The sequence below is a fragment of the Fusarium solani genome, assembly GCF_023522795.1.
Source record: "Fusarium solani strain SB1 chromosome Unknown bctg00000002, whole genome shotgun sequence".
NCBI lineage: Eukaryota > Fungi > Ascomycota > Sordariomycetes > Hypocreales > Nectriaceae > Fusarium > Fusarium solani.
The window spans coordinates 935,486-954,893 of record NW_027072155.1 but is presented as its reverse complement, the minus strand read 5'-3'; the positions used below and the strand labels follow the sequence as shown (position 1 = coordinate 954,893).

Genomic DNA, 19,408 nt, shown 5'->3' with positions numbered 1-19,408 from the left:
ACCCCTTCTTTGTTGCTAAATGTAGCCAGGTCTGGAACGATAGGCGAGGAGGGCAGCGGTCGCTTCGGTGAGCGCGGGATCCATTTCACGGGAAGAGGGGCTGCCAATTTGACAGGTTGCTGTTGGTTGCGAGGCTTGGCTAGAAGCTTACTGGTAACTGAGGGCATCCCGGATGAGCTGGCTCATTCGTTGTTTGTTTATTGAATGACTACGTCTCTTGCATTGATGTTTACATTGCTCTGTTGCCTACCCAGCTGAACTTGACGGTTCGTTTGCAAAACCCGGTCTGGAAGCCTTGTCAGACTGGGTTAGGGGATGTTTTGAAGCCAGCATTGTGTTTGCTGATGCTGACCACGAGCGCCCAGATCAAGCGCCGAGCAACGGCATTGAAGCAAGTGATTGGCCGGATTTACACGCTTCCCAGGTCGGATATAGGTGAAGACTCATCAGTAACAAAGTTGTCATCATCCTGGGGAGCCATTCGCTTAGGGAGGCGGATGGAGATGTGATGGGGCAAGGGCTCAATTTGTTCTGTTGTCGGGGTTCCAGAACGTCGAGAACACCGAGCCGCAGCGGAACGAGCTCCAGTGGGTCACTGAGAGTAATGATATGGATTGCGGCACCGGATAAGGAAATAAACCAGGCACTTTTTTTCTTTTGCATGTGCTGAGAGTGAAAGAGCTCTATTGAGGCCGTATTAGCTTTCTCGGTTGCAGCTTGTCAGAGCCAAATTCGGGTCGGGTTCCTGGTGTCTTGCTCTTCTTCCGCGCCGCACCTCTCCACCTGGCGCAGCGCCCCCTCCATCATGAAGAGCGGCTGAGAGCCAGTCCCTGCCAGCATGTGCCGGGAAGGAAAAAAAGAAAAGTAAATTCCCATTTACCGTGTCCGGCATTTCAAGATTGCATCATCAATGTCGTCAAGCTCTGTTCTTTCTTTTGCCGAGCTGCCCGTCGAAAGCAAACACTTTTTGGCTTGTCTCAAATAGAAATCTTCAACGGACGGGCTTTAACAAACGCCTCTGCTGCAAACGGCGTTTTCGGGTGCCCCTCCTTTCCTCTCTCTCCGCACAGGGCACAAACTGCACATTCACCGAGAGTCACTTTTACTACTGTACCCAAATTCACAGCCAACAAGCAAAGGAACCCAACCATTCACAAGCACCGGAAGCTCCCCCCCCCCCCTACCACTTCACCCCCCTTGTCTGGTCTTCAACACCAGAGCTCGCTAGTCCAACGGCGCGTCCTCGCCTTCTCACGCCGTGCAGTGTCGATCACCAAGCTATTCCAGCAGAGAGGAGAGGGGGAAAGCAAGAAAACACCAACCCTGCGTTTGCCCGCCTCAGCGATCGCGATGAGGATTGGATTCTGCACCCCCCCGTTCCGAGGCTCACGGGTGCGCCTTGTGCTTCACTGTGTGGCTAATCCAAACGATGCGGGCAGGGCCATGACAGTGAGCATCAACTCACGGGCATCCGAGTGCCCACGGCAATCACAGCGTTTACCCACCAGCAGATCCAACAAAACAATGCATGATCTGTTTGTCCACGTCCTCGTCCCGTCTCGCAATAGCTTCCATCCCACGCCGTCGATGGTCGAGAGTCTATAGCACTATTACACTGTACTCAACGGCCGGCGGACTGCAAGTACCCCGGTCTCCCGAACGATACGGAATGAGCAAAAACGACCCATGGAATCCCTGAATTCCCTGGGTCTTGGGGTCCCTCAATCAATTTGCCCATGCTCTGGCCCAGAGATTCCCATGGCCCATGCTCCCTCTCTCTGGTGGTCACCCACGTCCAGTGGGCTGTGAGCGACCAGGGTCAACAAGCAAGTGGCCGCCACGCCCTCTGTCGGCTCCGTTGCCCGCCCCCGAATCCATGTCGACGCATGGCGCCTCGTCGCTCGTCGTTGACCAGCGTTGTCGTACCGCCCCGGCGCCACGCCAAGCTCGGCACCCCCCGCCCTCGGCCGGACGGTCGTATGACGCGGAGCAGATTCGTCGGGCGCTATCGCTCCTCATGTCTCCTGCACCCTCGCCCTCGCACCCGCGACAATCCTTGGGGCCAAGGGCCACTGCTTTGGGCCTTCAGCTTCCCCCCTCCAGGACCTCTTTTGTCAGTTGGGCCAAGCTATATATCGCTCGCCCCGTCTCGCCATCCAAGTGTCTGCCCATCCCTCCTGTTGGTGCCATGCACTCATCGAATACATCACTCGAGACTCTCCCCACCATCGACCGCCCACGCACCACCTACCGTCTGATATCTTGATCACCTACCGTTGCAAACTTGGTCCCTACGCTGTATTCCCTACCAGGACCGTTCACCACAATCAACCACAGACACGACAGCAATCCAGAATCTCGTCGTCTCATCGTCTCATCATCGTACCTTTGAGCATTCCGCCGACCCGAGACACTGCCAGAGAATCGTTTTCACGGGAGCCAATCCACACCCCCTCCCCGTAACCGCACCCCCTCGATTACCAGATCGCCAGCCACCAGCTCCCGCTCTCCAGACATACATAGTATCAACCAGCACCACACATAAGTCAACAATCGACTTCATCTTGGACACAATGGCCGACGTATCATTCGACTACTTTGATCACCCTCAGCACAAACAGGTATGCCTCTGATGAATTCCATCTTTGATTCCCCTTGATGCGTCTTGCACCGTCAATACATCCCCCATCCTTGACTATGGCATATGTAATTGCCCACCCCCCCTGGTCAACTCGAGTCTGGGGCCTCGTTTTTATGGCACATATGTTCCCCCCTCCCCCTCACCTCACCTCATCTCAGCTCATTCTTCCTCTTTGAGCATTTGCTGGGCCTAGCTCTGAGAAGCTATCTCATCTATCCATCTCATCTTTATATCCAAGCCTCTCTCCACTAGTCTCTCGACTGGAACACACCACAAAGCACACCATCTTCATTCATATACACTACTCTCATACACTCAAACACATACACAATACTCTACTTCTTGGTTGACGCAACCTAACACCATCACAGAACCTTGGTGTTCCTGCATCCTTCTACGACCCCGCAGACTTCAGCGGTGATTCGGCCCATTCTCCCGACTCGCCCCTCTCTCCCGTCTTTGCCAATCCCTATCAGCTTCCCGTCTCTAGCGACTGGGTGAGCTGGGACGACAAGGCTACTCTCTCTCCTGATCTTGACACGCTCCCCAAGCAGGAGCCCTTTGAAAGCATCAACCTCTCCACCATCCCCTCCCGAAACAGCATGGAGCTCAGCCCCGCCATCAACCCCCACGACCTCTCGGGCACCATTCCCGACGCCGTTCCCTTTGGTCGAGTCGGCCTGAACGACATTGACGCTCAGCCTCTCTTCCAGACTCCCATGCCTTCCATCTCTTCCCAACCTCCTCATCTTCAGTCCTCCATGATGCCTCCCACCACCAACCCTCAGATGTCGGCCATGAACAGCATGGCTGCCAAGGACGCACGCAACCGATATCCTTCGCGCAAGCGCAAGTCTTCGGGCTCGGGCTCCTCTTCTTCTCGCTCCTCTGCTTCTCCCCCTCCTGCGACCCGCCGCCACGGCTCGCCTCCCAAGAAGACTGCGCACAACATGATTGAGAAGCGCTACCGCACCAACCTCAACGACAAGATCGCCGCCCTCCGCGACTCAGTCCCCGCTCTCCGCGTCATGGTGCACCGGTTCAAGACCCAGGGTGCTGATGGCATTGACGAGGATGTCGAGGAGGATCTCGGTGGACTCGCCCCCGCGCACAAGCTCAACAAGGCCACCATCCTCAGCAAGGCGACCGAGTACATTGCACATCTGGAGAAGAAGAACAAGAGCCTCGCGCGCGAGAACAACCAGCTCCGGAATCGCGTCGAGGGCTTTGAGATGCTCGTCATGTCCCGAGATCAGGCGCCACCCGCTGGCGTCTGGGCTTAGGCATCATAGACATAGACACTGTGTTTTTGCATTGCAATTTTCTGGGCGGAGAAAGCGAGCGCAAGACGCGAGCTTGTGTGATGAATCATGATATCCCTGGAGTTTCTGGCGCAAGAGAGGAATGGACGGACATGGATTGAATTCGCGAACCTGGCGCAGCGGACATTGGTTACCGGCCTGCGGGCCTTGGGATCAAAACTTGGGCAGGATTTTGTGTGGAATAGTTATACCATCTCCAATACACTCTTAATATTGTCCGCAATTCTTTCCTTGTGTCTTTTTATTGTTAAAGTGTTTTGGCGATACTTCAAAACGTTCCCCTTTTGGACCGTTTGGAGTCCTTTGGACCGTCTGCCGTCCCTCAAGTTTGAGCCTCACGGGCTCGGTCGGCCCGCATCTGATCGTCCTCCTCTTGGGTCTTGGGGACCTTGACAAACGCAGGGACCGACACGGCATTGAGCTTCTGGAAGGCCTGGTCGAGCACGTGCATGTCAGCTCAGAAACTCGGTAGATGGTAACGCGCCTCTGGCGTGATGCATCACACCACCATGGGCCGGTGGCTCAGGCGGTATATAGCCCACGCGTGGCTGACAGACATGACACCTCGCAGCTGGAACGGACGACTTGACTGTAAGTCATGTGGAAAGGGAAAATGGTCATGGGGAGGGGGGGTATAGTGAATGAGTCAATTTGAGGGAAAAAAGGGGAGTGAGACTTGCAGTTGCAAAGGGACCCTGGGGGAGCTTGTCATTCCACTTATCCTCGACTCTCGAGATCCTGCCGTCCGGGCCGACGTGGATGTCCACGACCGAGTCCATGACCTTTTCGGTGCCGAGTCCCTTGAGGACGTACTTGTTGGAGAGGCGGAGGGAGATGGGGTCTCCCGAGGAGGTCACCTCGTGGGACTGGATTGTTATCGGGGAGAAGAGGGCTACGAGGCCGTACCACTGGGCTGCGAACTTGTCGAAGCCTACGGCGTTTGTTATAGGATCGTGGAAGGTTGCTGTTGGGGTCCAGAGGGAGAGGTGGCGGAGGGAGGGACGGCCTTCGAAGAGCTGGGGGGTGTTAGGAGAGGTAGAGGTGAGTTTGAGGGAGCTTACGTCTAGGACCGAACCGACGAGGACTTCTTGGTGAGGGGTTAATTGGACTCCGGCAGCTTTACGGATATCTGTGTTTGTTATGCCAATGCTCTTAAAGGTTGGAGCACTAGGTTGATCGGTGGACGACATTGTGCACTTGGTTGCGGCGTGGAAGTGTCTCTGCGGAATGCTTCGTTGGGTGAGGACGAGGGTGGTTCGTGGGATACAGCGGACGAGGGACATTTGGTTCAGAAGCCTGACCGTTGAAGATTGAAGGTTCCCTTGCTGGTATGAGAGGCGGGCTGGCGAGTATATACTTGGGCGTTTTGGCTTCTGCGCGTCATAGACATCTGACGTCACGACTGGTGGGCGATGGCGGTGGTTGACGATGAGATTGGGGGATCGAGGACGTTGCGTATGAATGAGGAGGAATTTATAGCATTGGAATGGCATCGGTTCTAGTTCTGCTTGGTGAGTTGGGCAGGCGTTGTGGGATGGGAGGAGGGTGTAAGTGAGTTGAGGCTATCGCGGGACGAGATGAGATGATGGGGTCAACCGGGCCATTTGGACTATGTTTTTGGCATGAAAGGAATAAGTTCTCAAGTGAAGATGGTCAATAGTGTGTCTGTAAGTAACATTGACTCGATTTGTCGGTGATGAAGTCGTGGAGGTGCCATGTTGATGGTCTTGAGTTGCTATAAATCGCTGAGAGCAGCTAGTGTAATTGAGCCTGATATGGCTTCTCTACTGAACTGACACTCCAAGAGTCTGTTTGTCAAACGCTCTTCACTCTACTCTTATAAACAGTGCCATGAGTAGCGTGATAGATCGCCTGTTGTCTGTTGTGGAGAGACCGACCATAAGACATCACCCAACTCATACCATCACCATAGCTCGACTATAAACCCGTGACTCTTGAGTCTCAACTAGCAACCATAAGGCTGAACCTCTTTAGTCATAGCATTTAAGCTCATCTTGCAATTCGCCTCCTATCCCCAAGATTGGCGTACAGTACAGAGTAGCATCGGAGCCTGTGGGTCAGGACGGACAGGGACGCCAGAATGGTAAAAGAGGTCTAATAACTCTTCAAAACATGACCAGTAAATTTATATAAATATGATAAAATACTATCCTAATATAAAAATCACTTTAGACTATTTTTATTTATCATCTTATTCTCATCACGCTTGAGGAGCTACTCTTAGGGGAGGATGAGCTAACCTCCGGGTCACCCGCGAAAGAATTACGGCCCCACCTGTCAACAACTCGTTGCATTAGCGCCCGGCGGGAAGGGGATTGGCCAATGGGAAGTGTGGTTTGGACGGCATTGGGAATAGTGGCATGTCCTGTGAGATGAACGCAACGTGATCGGGGCGGGTGGCGATGGGGGTGTAAAGGTTGTAATTGCCGATCTGTGAATGTTTATTTTGGGCTTGTTAGCTTGGTGTCTGAAGTCACTATGGTTGGTCATCTCCACGATGCGCTTGTCATCCAATCCAGGGGAAGGCCATGCGTGCTTCGAGGTTCCCAGTGAGACACCCAGGGTTAACAATCTTTTGATGAAAACGGTGATGACATTTCGTTCATCGTCAATTGGTTCTCTATGTGCTTCCCGACCCGAGGAACCTGCATACATGACCCGCCTGGAAGGAAACCCATGATCTCTACTCCACCAACATCTGCACCTTGGCGGATTGCAGGGAGTTGTAGAGTAGATACACACCCAGAGAACCTGGGACGGCCTGGGTAGTTGACTCATTTGGTGTTTTCAGTTAAATTGGGTCAAGACTTCGTGTTCCAAGTCTTCTGATGCGGAACTGGTTGAGCAAGACGACTACGCGAGGTCAAACTGCCGGTTCCTTATCGTTCGACACACTCTTTGACATCTCACCTATCCCGGCTGATCTTGTCAAAAGCGCCCCTGGATCCGTGGGGGTTAATTCCCAGGATTGATGAGCCGGGACGAGTACCGAAGGAATGGTATCGATGGTGATGCCTTGCATCCGTGGATCTCTTGGACCTTTCGCCAATTGGCCAAGACGGCACGGGAACGTATGATTACCGGGTTCCATGTGCCGGTCTGACGGTGGCGATGGGGTGAGATGGGAGATTCGTTGGATCACGGGTCTTTCGATGTTTGGCATTAGGGGGTGCCCAGACTTATAGATCCGAGTGAGATCTTGTACTGCCGATGGCAACTATCGTCAAGCTAGAGACTATCCGGAAGTGTCTTATCGTTTAGTTATACCTTTTGGAGTTTTGGAAGTGGCATATCAGATGGACAAATCTCGCCTAGCATTGTCACCTGCGTCGCCAAGATATCACATCTGATGCCATGCCAGGGAGGCCACCCCTCGTTCATGCGTCTGTACTCTTACAAACGGGTCAGCCTTTTCTGCAAGATCTCCTCGCTTCTGCACTGATGTACAGCATGAATGGGGGGTGAGGTGGGCTTCATCTTGCTATCGGCACTCATCGCGGGAGTCGTCTCCGGGGTAAAATACCTTGCTCCAATTCGTCCTGTTGCTAATCGTACCATTGGGGGGATGGCCTGTTGCTCCGAGAAGTGTGTCTGACCCCTGCGGTGGTGGCGAGATCTGTCGTGCCCACTGGCCTCCTCCTGTCTGCATGGACGGCAGGTCCCGACGTGTGATGGGTCGTACTGCGCCGGAGAGATCTGGTAGAGCTAGACGTTGGGTAGATTGATGTTCCTGTGGCCTAAAGGATCTGGGTTGGGGTAGCACGTTTGGGTTGTAACTGACGACGACACAAACGTAGACGCAAGCTTGGGCATCGGTCCAAAGAGCGATGATTGCTGACGACCACTCGTGTCACCCAGTGATTGCACACTTCTGCAAGTTTTAGGCATCCTTCAAGAAGGATTTCCTACTCTTGAAGGAAGACTTCTTGGCCCCCTGATGTTTCCCAAACAGGCAACAGGCGATGCTTTTGTGGCGCCACTTGGCTAAGGAGTCCTTCAACTCTACGGTGACATTATGGTAGAGGTGGTAGAGAATGTTGACGCCTTGGGGCAGGAGAGGTTTGCCTGCGATGTAGTCTGTAGGCTTGATCTGCAAACTGTGGAAGCCTAGTTAGGCCAAGGTTTGTCCCGCATGTGTTGGGGGGAGGTTTACGCAAACAGTCCTAGAGTATCGTGGTCTTGAGCATCTTGTCGGTGTTCTTGTTGGCAAATCGCAATCGGTGTCCACATCAGGGACCGCGACGCACTCATAGTTTGCTGCTGTAGGACTTGTGCGGCGTTGTCAGGCATCACGTTGTGATACTTGGAGGGACGCGTTTATCCCAGGAGGATCCATGTCGAAGATCAAGAGCGCCCGGATCACTCTGCTTTGACGCCGTTGAAGTGGAGGACCTGGACCTCATTCGCCGAAGAGTCACGGAATATATCGACTATGCGACATTAGGAATGACGTCCCAAGTAGTCGGGACCCTTGGTCTGCCTCTCCCGTCTCTACTCAAGATCTCGACCTCAATCTCAAGCCAAGGCAGACTGCGCTTTGTCACCTTGGGCCAAGTCCCATGTCACCGCCAAGACGCCATTGCCAGGATGTGCTCTGTGGCTGGTGGTGAGGCGTAGGCTCCCTCACGCTAAAAGGACGCTTAAACGCCGGAAACACAGCCCAACGACGGTGAAGAGGGCATGTGATTGTGTAAGCATAGCATCAATAACCGCGCAATCGACTCGTATTTGGCTTCTTCTGTGGTGTTTTTGCTGGGCGCGGTGCCGTTTCAGAGCATCTCGGTGAAGCAGGCAACAGGGCAGAGGGCTGAAGTAGGACTGTGAGCCAATCAGATGTGGAGATGGGCATTCCTGATGACTCAGCTGTCGAGTTCTATTGGCTGGAACGCCTCAGGCAGAATAGCACAGGCAGCCAAGGCAGCCATGAAGTCAAACAATTGTTGAGCAACGTCCAATCCATCGATCAATGCTTGAACAACAACGACTAATGCCGTCACAGTTGGACAATCCCCGTGTTAGCAATTGAGAGCTTCCGTCTATAAAGATCTACCGCTGTTCCCCCCAATCCACTCTCCTTCTCCATCATCATCCATCCACTCCAGAATTCACTGTGACCATTCATTCACCTGGTGCTGCGCCAACTTCAGCCGCAGCCTTTGAGAGACTTACGACTAACGCCCCGTCTCATCATCTTTCATCTTCCTTTTTGATCATCGCCATTCATCTTTGATACCCGCTACTTGGTGATACGTGACTGATCTTTGCCGGCCAAGTGCCTCTCACTTACATCACCATCATCACCCCACATCATATCCCCCAACACCACCAGAAACATGTTCTTCGGCTACCAGCGAACGGTAATGCCCAGCTGCGGCTGCTTCATCTGGGTCGAGCATGCTCGCAAGTACCTCCCCCAGGTCCAGGTCAAAGCCCACACCACCATCCTCGCCACCACATCCCGCACAAACCTCACCCAGACCTTTGTGAACCCCGACAAGACAAACGCCATCGATGAGCTTCGGTACATCTTTCCCCTCTACGATGGAGTCTCTGTCGTCGCCTTTACTTGCACGGTCGGCTCCCGCGTCATCAAGGGCGTAGTCAAGGAGCGCGAAAAGGCTAAGCAGGTGTACGAGGAGGCCAAGGCACAGGGAGAGATCGCCGGTTTGCTAGAGCAGTCGCTCGAGTCTGCTGATGTTTTCACCACCACCATCGGAAATGTCCCAGCTGGCGAGAAGATTCAGGTGGACATCACCTACCTGGGTGAACTCAAGCATGATGCCGAGGTTGACGGCGTCCGATTCACCATTCCCACCCACATTGTCCCTCGATATGGAACAGCCTCGAGCCTCGGAGATGGCTCAAATGTCATCCGAGATGAAGGAATCGCCTTCAGTATTGATGCAGAGATGCCTCAAGGCTCCTCCATCAAGTCCATCCAGTCACCATCCCATCCCATCTCGGTCAACATCGGCACCACATCCACGACCGAGTCTGAGGAGCCATCTCTCCGTCGAGCCTCTGCCACACTTCAACAGAACTCTACCTTTTTGGAAAAGGACTTTATTGTTCAGGTTGTCGCCACAAACATCGGAGAACCTTCGGCCATCCTCGAGACTCATCCCACCATTCCCAACCAGCGTGCCCTTATGACGACCCTTGTCCCCAAGTTCAAGCTCCCTTCTGAGAAGCCTGAGATTGTCTTTATCTGCGATCGCAGCGGAAGCATGGGCGGCACCATTCCCGACCTCAAAGCTGCCCTCGAGATCTTTCTCAAGTCTCTTCCCGTTGGCGTCAAGTTCAACATTTGCAGCTTCGGTTCCCACTTCAGCTTCCTCTGGGACAGGTCTCAGACTTACAGCAAGGATAGTCTCGACAAGGCTTTGCGCCACATCAAGTCTTTCGATGCCGACTTTGGTGGTACCGAGATGTACCGACCTGTCGAGGCCACCTTCAAGAAGCGCTACGCCGACATGAACCTGGAGATCTTCCTCCTGACTGACGGTGCCATCTACGACCAGGACAGCCTGTTTGAACTCATCAACCGTAATGTGGCTGAGAGCAAGGGTAGTGTCAGAGTTTTTTCCCTCGGTATCGGATCCGGTGCCAGTACCTCTTTGGTTGAGGGTGTCGCTCGGGCTGGTAATGGCTTCGCCCAGACGGTCGGCCACGGTGAGAAGATGGACAAGAAGGTCATTCGCATGCTCAAGGGAGCTCTGTTCCCTCACATCACCGACTACTCTCTTGAGATCAAGTACGAAAAGGCAGACACCTCGGCCGACGACAACGACGAGTTCGAGTTGGTCGAGAAGGTCAGCGATGGCCTCAAGATTGATGTCCAGGAGGTTGAGGCTGCAGAGAAGACCAGCGAGTCCAAGCAACCCATCTCTCTATTTAATCGCTCAGTTGACGACGACAACGACACCGCTATGACCGATGCGCCCGACGTCGACTCCAAGTACGATCATCTTCCTGCCGTCCCTATTCCTCGCTACCTCCAGACGCCAGGCGAGATTCCTCCCTTGTTCCCATTCAACCGCACGACTGTCTATGTGCTCCTCTCCGATGCCACACCTGACCAGCGACCCAAGTCGGTCCTCCTCAAGGGCACATCTCGCCATGGTCCCCTTGAGCTGGAGATCCCAATCACCACCCTCGCTGAGAAGGACTCGGTCATCCACCGTCTTGCGGCACGCAAGGAGGTCAAGGAGCTAGAGGAGGGCCGAGGATGGATCACCCACGCCAAGGACACCAGCGGTAAACTCTTCAAGGAAAAGCACGAGGGCCACTTCTCGGATCTCGTCGAGCGAGAGGCTGTTCGCCTTGGTGTCACCTACCAAGTCGGTGGTAAGTGGTGCTCATTCGTCGCTGTCGAGGAAAAGGACGGGGAGAAGAAGCAGCACGACGCTCCTCCTTCATATCAAGACTATGGCGAGACTTCTAGCTATGCCACGATTCAACCCCAAGATGCTTTCTATGGCCGCGGTGCCCCGATGGGTGGTAGTATTGCCTCTGCAAACTTGTGCTTGGAATCCGCAAACATGTCTGCCCGGAAGTCCAAGAAGATGGGCGTTCCTGGAGCAAACATGTTCAGGTCCATGGGATCCATGGTCAAGTCGGCTGCTCCATCGAGGTCCAGGACCGACGCCGGATCCACGAGCGGTGGAGGTCTGTTTGGAGGCGGAGGCGGTCGCCTGGGCGGACTGTTTGGCAGGAAGAGCAGCTCTGATAGCAGCTCAGGAGGACTCTTTGGAAGCTCTGCAGCTCCGGCTGCAGCACCTCAGATGGTAAGCTTCGAAAGGCTTGCACCCTCCAGCACGGGAGGACTCTTTGGAAGTGCACAAGGTGGTGACCAGGCAAAGCCTGCTGCTTTTGGGTCCTCTAGCTTTGGGGGTGGCTTCGGAAACACTGGAGCAACATGCAACAGAAGCAGCAGCTTGTTTGGCAGTGCTCCCCCTCCTGCAGCACCCGCGGCACCTGGAGGTGCTCTTTTCGGGGCTCCCCAACAATCCAGCTCTCCCTTTGGCCAACCTCAGGGAGCAGCTCGAGGTGGCCTATTTGGTAGCCCTCAGCCACCAATCTATGCTGCGCCGGCACTGGCACCTCCGGAAAAGCCTGTCGACGATGCCACTCTTGCACAATACCAGAAGGAGATGGCAGAGGCAGCATGCATGCCGCTGCCTGACGAACTCGAGGAGGATGACGACTTGGGCTCCTCTGCCCCTCCTCCTCCCCCTCCTGTCCCTGCTTTCAATGCTGAAACTGCTCTCAAGACTCTCATTACGCTGCAGACCTTCTCTGGCAGCTGGTCTTGGAGCCGAGAGCTTGAGGGTGTGCTGGGTGTGAAGGCTAAGGATCTGACGAAGATGAGTCTACCTACCGCTGTGGCGAACCACAAGCAGAAGGACGACATTGTTGCTACTGCCTGTGCGGTTGTCTTCTTCAAGAGCAAGCTCAAGAGTGAGGAGGATACTTGGGAGATGCTTGTTGAGAAGGCTGAGGGATGGTTGGCTGATGAGATTGGCGAGGATGCTGCGAAGGAGCTGATGGATGCTATTCGAAAGTTCTAGAGTTGAGAGACGAGGAGGACATTACTTGGAATCATGGGGGGTTCATGAGATTGACAGCCCAGGTATCAACTAACTTTCAGAACGACTAGGTATTCTAGATTAGGACAATGCACTAATTCAGCCCATATCCTTTGCCATAGCGTGTGAAACTTGTGTCTTAAGGGCTATAATACTAGCTATGTGATGGTCTTGTGAAGATGACCCCATTTGAGCAAGATTAATACATACATATCCAAAGGCAACGGTGCATCCTGCTGAACTCAGGGACATGAACTTAACTTGACTACCATCCTTGAGGACGTCATGTCGGTTTCTGTCGTTTACAGATTCGAAATATGTATAGCTCAGTGAACGTGTCCAGTTAATAAGAACTTTTAGTATATCATTCTCCCAAGTAGATACGTTATAATACAATATCCAAATAACCCAAAAACAAATTTGCATTCTAAACAAAGAACCTTGCGCCACATGATGCCTCCCTACAATGCAGTTTTCCCAGCGGAACCAGTCCCAACTGCTCCTCACTCATTCAGACAGCATCTTCTCAACTCTCCTTCCCACAGTCATGCTCCAGACGTCCACCTTTCTGTGCCACAGGTTTGTCAGGTAAAATGTGATGCTGATGAGCGTCGCATAGCCAATGGCGTAGCCTGTGAGACGGCCAAAGTTGTCGAATAGTCGGGGCATGATCCAGAAGCCGATGCAGTGTAGGACAGGACCGTGGACGAGGTACAGTGAGAAGCTGATCTTGCCTAGGTACTGTGCCACACGGCCCTCGAGGAGGCGGCAGAGGAGCGGGCTGCGGAGGATGCAGGGAACGAGAAGGAGAGCACCCATGGATTGGTAGAACATCCAGCCTGACATGGGGATGTAATACTTGGGGACAAAGTAGGAGAGGAAGACGAAGCCGGGAGTGTACTCGGCGCCTACATCTGGGTAAGAGAGGAAGTAGAGGGCCACGAAGATGACGAGGACGCGGAGGGGAGTTGATTGCAAGCCTGACTGGCGAGATTTGCCGACGCCCGCGGAAGGAGGTGCTATTGTCCGGTCGTTGGGGTCAGATCGTCGAATATCCAGCTCTGAGAGAAGGGCGCCTCCCAGGAATGTAGCCATGTCCCATCGTCCGATGAAGAGACTGTAGGCAGAGAGGAAGCCTGCAAAACGGAGCCGCCATCTTGCCTTGAGAGCTGCCGTACCCAGCAGGAAGATGTACAGAACCATTGAGCCGCGCAACTCCATGGGGATGGTGAAGGTGTGAGGATCATAGCGAGGATGGTAGTGGCCAAAGTTGAAGGGGTTTGCCCACTCCGCGTAAGCCCGAGTAAAGTTTTTGAGGGCGTACGTCATGTTGTCGTGAATGAAGGGGTGTTCCTCCCATGAGCCACCAAACTGGACCCAGGTCAAGTTGACGGGGTTCGTGTCATTCAGAGAATCCGTCTTTTCAGTGAGATCAGAAACGTAAGATGGCGTCTTGCGCTTGTCATTTTCAATCTTGAGATACGAACGCGGTGAGAGAGTTTCCAGGGTCGCCAGGGCCGTGGTGGTCGCGTTGTCCGTCGTGTTCTTTGCCAGCTCCGCCTCGACTTCGCCCTCGAGCTTGTAGAACTTATCGGGCCCATAGAGTCGCGAGGTGGAGTTGACGCAGAGCAAATCAGTCAGGTTGGCGGTGGTGTTGCCCAGGTACAGTGGGCCCTGCAAGCCCAGATAGTTTGCGACGCCCGCAGCGCCCATAAGGGAAGTCCCGTTGACGCATGACGTATCCAGCTGGATTTGGGCGGTGGTAATAGTGGCGTTGATGTAGACCGAGTCAGGACCCTTGTAGATGTTGAATTCAGACTTGAAGGCTCCGATCTGGGCAAGCATGGCCACTATGAACATGCTGATGGTGGGAGGGATGTAGAGGCGAAAGACGCGTCTGAAAACGGCTGATGCAAGCTTCTGATACGTGTCTTCGAGACGACGCTCGTGGATTGACCTTAGGATGTGACGGCAGATGACATAACCCGAGATTGCAAAGAAGATGGCCACCATTGGACGTCCACGATGCAAGAGGCAGACAATCGGCAGCGAGGGCCAGTTCCAGTAAGGCTCGGGAGAACGAGGGGCGAGGGCGCCATAGCCCAGCATCACAGCAGGAGTCCAGGGCCAGAAGAAGTGGTAGTTGAAGACGATGAGACAAGCGATGCCGCGAAGCCCGTCGAGGCATCGAATCTTGTCCCTGTTCTTCCTGGCAAGGGAGGCCTTCTCATGGTCGCGGTCCGTGTCCTGCTGGAGCAGCTCCGCCTGCTGAGGCAGCCCGTCGCGCGACTTTGCCCTCGGGCTTGGAAGCATGATTGACTGTGGTGTGAGGGAGTGGTGCACGCGACAGTCAATTGTGCGATGTATGGGTTGTTGGGATGAGGGATGAGACAGGGTGTCCTGGAGTCGTGACGGAATGTTCGTTCACTGAACACGAGGATTACATAATGTGGATGCGATAAGGGGTGGCTGGTAGGGATGGGATTCCTTGCAGTGGTTGGAGCGGTTGTAGGTGGAGGTTTACATAAGGTGGTGCGCCACTGCGGCTGATGCGGGGGGTGGCTCCTGGTGGCTTACCCTAGTGCTGGGTGGGAGTTTGCTTGGAGAGTGACGTCAGTTGCTAGAGGGAAGATTTGTGAAGATAATTAAAATGAATAAAACCCTGAGAAAATTTGAGCATTCTCGCCATACCTGCATATGTAGTTCTATGCGTTGATTGATGCGTTGTGGGATCTCGTTGAAGAACAATATTTAGATCTCAAGAAGTCAGCTCAAACTCCAAAGCCAGTCACACATCAGCCGTTCGGCAAGCAACTTACGGATGGTCACGCGACACCACTTCCAATTTACCCCGGACTTTAATCCGCCTTGCATGAGACCGATCTGGCCTAGGACAACAGCTTCATGCATACACATAAACTGCATGGTTTCTCTTGCAGGTGAACGTGATGCTTGCATGGTCTTGGACACAGCGTCCATCCCTGTAAGTCAACTTGAATGTTGTCCGTGTCAGACCCATTTTTCATGATGTGAACCTCGAGGGAATTGTCATCACGCTCATCTCACAAGTTTGACTGTCCTTTCTTTTTCTTCTACGCAGGGGCTGAAGCTGTCGATCGTTTTCGAGGGAGATGGCAACCTGGATCTGGCTTTCTGGCCACTGACTTGCGAATTGCCCGTCTGATACTACAACATAGGAAGGCCTCGATGGGTTGAATCTAGTATCCCGGCTCCAGAGCCACAAGTAATTTAAAAATAGCAGTGAACTGGACGTAGTAATATTAATTTCATAACCATAAGATGGCTATGGCTAACCATGCGAGCAGTGTATATTGCTGGGCGCCTCAACGCTGTTTGAGCCACTGCTAACCAGACACGGGATAGGAAAGAGAAATATGAATCAATATTTGTTCATGGAGGCTTAGTTTAAGTTATGTAAAGGATGGAGTGTAGTCAGATTTGAGTTTCGAGTAAGGGTTCAGTGACTTCGGTTGTTTAGGGCATACGACCCTCCCGGGAAGCTCCACTGGGAGATGTACTATGCGCTCTCTATCCTGGGCGATGACATGTATAGGTATTCGGACTTGCTGAAGGGGATACTGCTTGGCACGGGAATCAAGACGCACATGTCGAACTTTGTATGTCGCAATGGGATATCTTAATGATGATACAGTGGCTAATCTAATATCTAAACAAGAAGAATACAGCTAGACAAAGGAAAATGAAAACATGAGAGAAGGTATTCTAACAAGGTCCATAATACATCCTCCAAACCATAACCCGTTGTCGTCTATATCCTTCCAACTCCAAACTTTTTTCCTAACCAGAAAGAACTTTTTGCCAAAAAAACCTCGTTGCCATAGGTCTCAACACATTAACAATACGCTAAACGACACAATTGGGTATCCCGTAATGTAGTACAAGTAGCTTCCCGCCATGCGTTCCCTATTATCACAGAACAAGAAAAAGAAACTCCAAAGAAAAAGTGGTGGTGGTGGTGCATTAGATGCGGTTCGTGAGAGCGATGCCGGGTGAGGCTGGTCGCTCGAGATCGAGGCGGTGCATGTGCACCTCGAGGCCGCTGATCGAGGTGTGGCGCTTGTGTCGGGGCGTCCTCTTGGTGATGCTCATCTTGCGGGGACGTCCGTTCTTCTCGGCCATGGAGGGCTTCTCGTCCATTCCCACGGAAGAGACGGAAGAGGTCGAGGAGTGGGTGCTCGCGTAGGAGGAAGCTCGCGAAATGGACGAGTGGACGGATGAGCGAGAGGAAGAAGCCGTCTGGGGTCGGTCGGCGAGGTCAGAGAGAATCTCCTGGGGAGTTCGTGGCTTGTCCGAGACCATACCCAGGCATCGCTGCCACCAGTTCTTGTCGTGCTCGGGGTCAGAGAACTCGACCATGTCGGCGAGGGCCTCTTCGGCGCGCTCGGCCTGGTCCTCATCGAGGTTGAGGGCGCCGTGCTCCGAGGCCAGCTCGAGGAGTGCGGCGGCGTCGCATGCGTCGCGGCGCTTGCTGGCGTCGTTCTCGTGGAGACCGCAGGCGTCCATCTTGAAGACGATGAGGTCCTGGAGAGACGTGTAGGGCAGGGTCGCCTCGCCGGTGACGTCGCGGACGCGGCGGGCAGATGCCGGGAGGTACGGGCAGAGCCAGTCGGGGATGAGCTTGACCTCGATCTCCCAGCCAGAGGTGTGGCGGTAGAAGACGGCGCCCGACTTTTCGATGAGGGGCGTGATGGGGTGGCCGACAATCTCCTTGCGGACGCGACCGGGAGAGGAGGACTTGCTGATGACTAGGTCGATGCTCTGAGAGAATGTTAGTGAGTGCTGAGAGTGTGATGTGAGACATGAACGTACAGCAGGGCGGCCATGGTTTGGCAGATACTTGGTGACGGCCAGGTCACCGATGATGGCCAGACGCGTGTTCTCAAGGCCGGGAATGTCGGCGATGAGACGCACCACGTATAGAGCAGCCTGCTCCAGCTGGGCGAAGGTCAGTAGTGGAGCCATGTCTGGACTACTAGTTGAGAAGACTACTAAAGGACTTCGCCCGCGTGGATAGGTGGTCGTATGCCTTCTGATGAAGATGCAGAGCCCAGCCGCAAGGGGGACAGGGCTGTCTCGCCATATATACGCAGTTCTACATGGAGGACGGGCCACAACAACAACAACAGAAACTGTCAAACAAATTTGACCGCGGGGTGCATCAAGGGTACCTAAACTGTGCCCAATGGCACTCTTGGCAGGGGTGTCTTCCAATGGGAGGGCCAGAGACGGGCGAGGTAATCTTAAAATCTCAGGGTCATCCCAGCTTGGACCCTGGATGCTTTGGCGGGTTGGGTCTCAACAGCCGGAACCCAATTGTGGCTGGAATGGATCCGATGACGTTTGAAGAGAATCAGTTTCAAGTTTGTTTTCCTTGATTTTGTATGTCTGAGCTTTTGACTCAGTTCGTATGAAGATGGAGCTATCGGCATTGACCCTATTCCCCTGTATCTACAATTGTTGCCCATCTCGATAACTGGAATGGGTGAGGTTGCTTACGACAAAATAAGATTACCTGGTGGCACAGACAAATTTTTTCCACAAGGGTCCTTTTTTGTTTCGTGTGGTGGTGGTCTCGACGCTGGCCTTTCTTTTTCCCTTCCCATACTTTCCGTTTTCTTTTCTTTGAAAATTTTAATGGTCCTTTTTCTTTTCGTCGAGTGAAACGGTTTTTATTTATTTTTCGGGGCGAAATGTTGCTTTTTTGGCGGCGAAATGGATGACTAGCATTATTTGTGGCGATTGATTCAGCACAGCCGAATGAGCACGAGACTGATTACTCCGTACGAAAGTCTGGAATGGATCTGGAAGATCATGTGCATCTGGAGCTGTATCTGACTGTCTTGTTCTGAAATGCAGCGTTTCGCAACAACGACTGGAATGCCGCCCTTGTTGTGTTTTACACCAGGTACCCTTGACTGTTGCTGTGATGAAACCCGGCAACTGCGAGATGTAGATTGGCGCTTGAATTTCCCCTGAGTGAATCTGGGATGGTCCTTGCATTCCTCACATGCAGAGTCATGTTGGATATTGGATGTGCGCCCAGCAGGCTGCGAGATTCTCCGGCTCCTCGGTAAGTTTTGTGGTATTGCTTTTGCATGTGAGTGCACCTGAGTAGAGCCGAGGGATAGATGTTGTCTGCTCTCCTTTTTTGTAGCAGTGGTATTCAAGTGATAGAGATCCTTTGATTGAACAGGTGTTGTGAGGGGTGCCCATCAGGGCTCAGGAAGAGACATCCTGATAACAGCCCGTCGAGCCGGGTCATAGCTTCATTCCTCTAAACTCCACGTCACGTCATTCAAGGTGGAGAAAGTAATTAATCCTTCCAGAAGAATGGAAGCCCGACGGGACCCATCGTGACTCCGTCCGAGCCGGCCGTGTCTTGTCGGCCTGGCCCCTCAGCGGGTACCACACGGCTTGACGCCGTTTTTTTTCTTTCTTTGTGGAGGTCTCTTTTTTTGGTGCTCGACCTTGTAGGGCTTAAGGGCTTTTAGTTCAGCGGATGGTCCGTGTCAAAGAAGAGTCCTTGACGAACGGGCATCGATCTGAATAGGGACGCCACCATGCTTGTACTCGAGACGAGCCGCTGCGAACTTACGCTGAACTTGACTATCAAGTGCTTGTGGCAAGCTAACGAGTTTCTTTAAAGCAGTTAAACAATGTGAAATCATGGTTTTCAATGGTATTGTTCAATGCCTTTATTCCTTGGCACATCGTCAACTCAATCACGGCAAGCCCATTCAGTCACCCGTCAAAGCTCAGACGCAGGAGAGGAGGAATCATCTCTGAACAGAGGG

The 19,408-nt window shown here is 53.2% G+C and overlaps 5 protein-coding genes across 5 annotated transcripts; 2 read left to right on the top strand and 3 right to left on the bottom strand.

Moving 5' to 3' along the window:
• Window positions 1–2,573: 2,573 nt before the first annotated feature.
• On the top strand, window positions 2,574–3,924 carry MRS44_004273 (uncharacterized protein; the record flags this gene model as incomplete). The annotated part of the gene is made up of 2 exons (XM_046281673.2): window positions 2,574–2,621; window positions 3,013–3,924. 2 exons carry the CDS (start codon window positions 2,574–2,576, stop codon window positions 3,922–3,924), a joined length of 960 nt encoding a protein of 319 aa, XP_046125737.2.
• A 361-nt stretch (window positions 3,925–4,285) lies between these two features.
• Window positions 4,286–5,246, bottom strand: MRS44_004272 (uncharacterized protein; the record flags this gene model as incomplete). Its single annotated transcript, XM_046271659.2, has 3 exons — window positions 4,286–4,419; window positions 4,658–4,979; window positions 5,025–5,246. The coding sequence occupies 3 exons, from the start codon at window positions 5,244–5,246 to the stop codon at window positions 4,286–4,288; spliced, it is 678 nt and encodes a 225-aa protein (XP_046125736.2).
• A 4,071-nt stretch (window positions 5,247–9,317) lies between these two features.
• MRS44_004271 (uncharacterized protein) lies at window positions 9,318–12,554 on the top strand (the record flags this gene model as incomplete). The annotated part of the gene is made up of 1 exon (XM_065622139.1): window positions 9,318–12,554. The coding sequence occupies one exon, from the start codon at window positions 9,318–9,320 to the stop codon at window positions 12,552–12,554; it is 3,237 nt and encodes a 1,078-aa protein (XP_065478211.1).
• A 525-nt stretch (window positions 12,555–13,079) lies between these two features.
• On the bottom strand, window positions 13,080–14,885 carry MRS44_004270 (uncharacterized protein; the record flags this gene model as incomplete). Its single annotated transcript, XM_046277709.2, has 1 exon — window positions 13,080–14,885. One exon carries the CDS (start codon window positions 14,883–14,885, stop codon window positions 13,080–13,082), a length of 1,806 nt encoding a protein of 601 aa, XP_046125733.1.
• A 1,689-nt stretch (window positions 14,886–16,574) lies between these two features.
• On the bottom strand, window positions 16,575–17,576 carry MRS44_004269 (uncharacterized protein; the record flags this gene model as incomplete). Its single annotated transcript, XM_046277708.2, has 2 exons — window positions 16,575–17,372; window positions 17,424–17,576. The coding sequence occupies 2 exons, from the start codon at window positions 17,574–17,576 to the stop codon at window positions 16,575–16,577; spliced, it is 951 nt and encodes a 316-aa protein (XP_046125732.1).
• Between the last annotated feature and the right edge of the window lie 1,832 nt (window positions 17,577–19,408).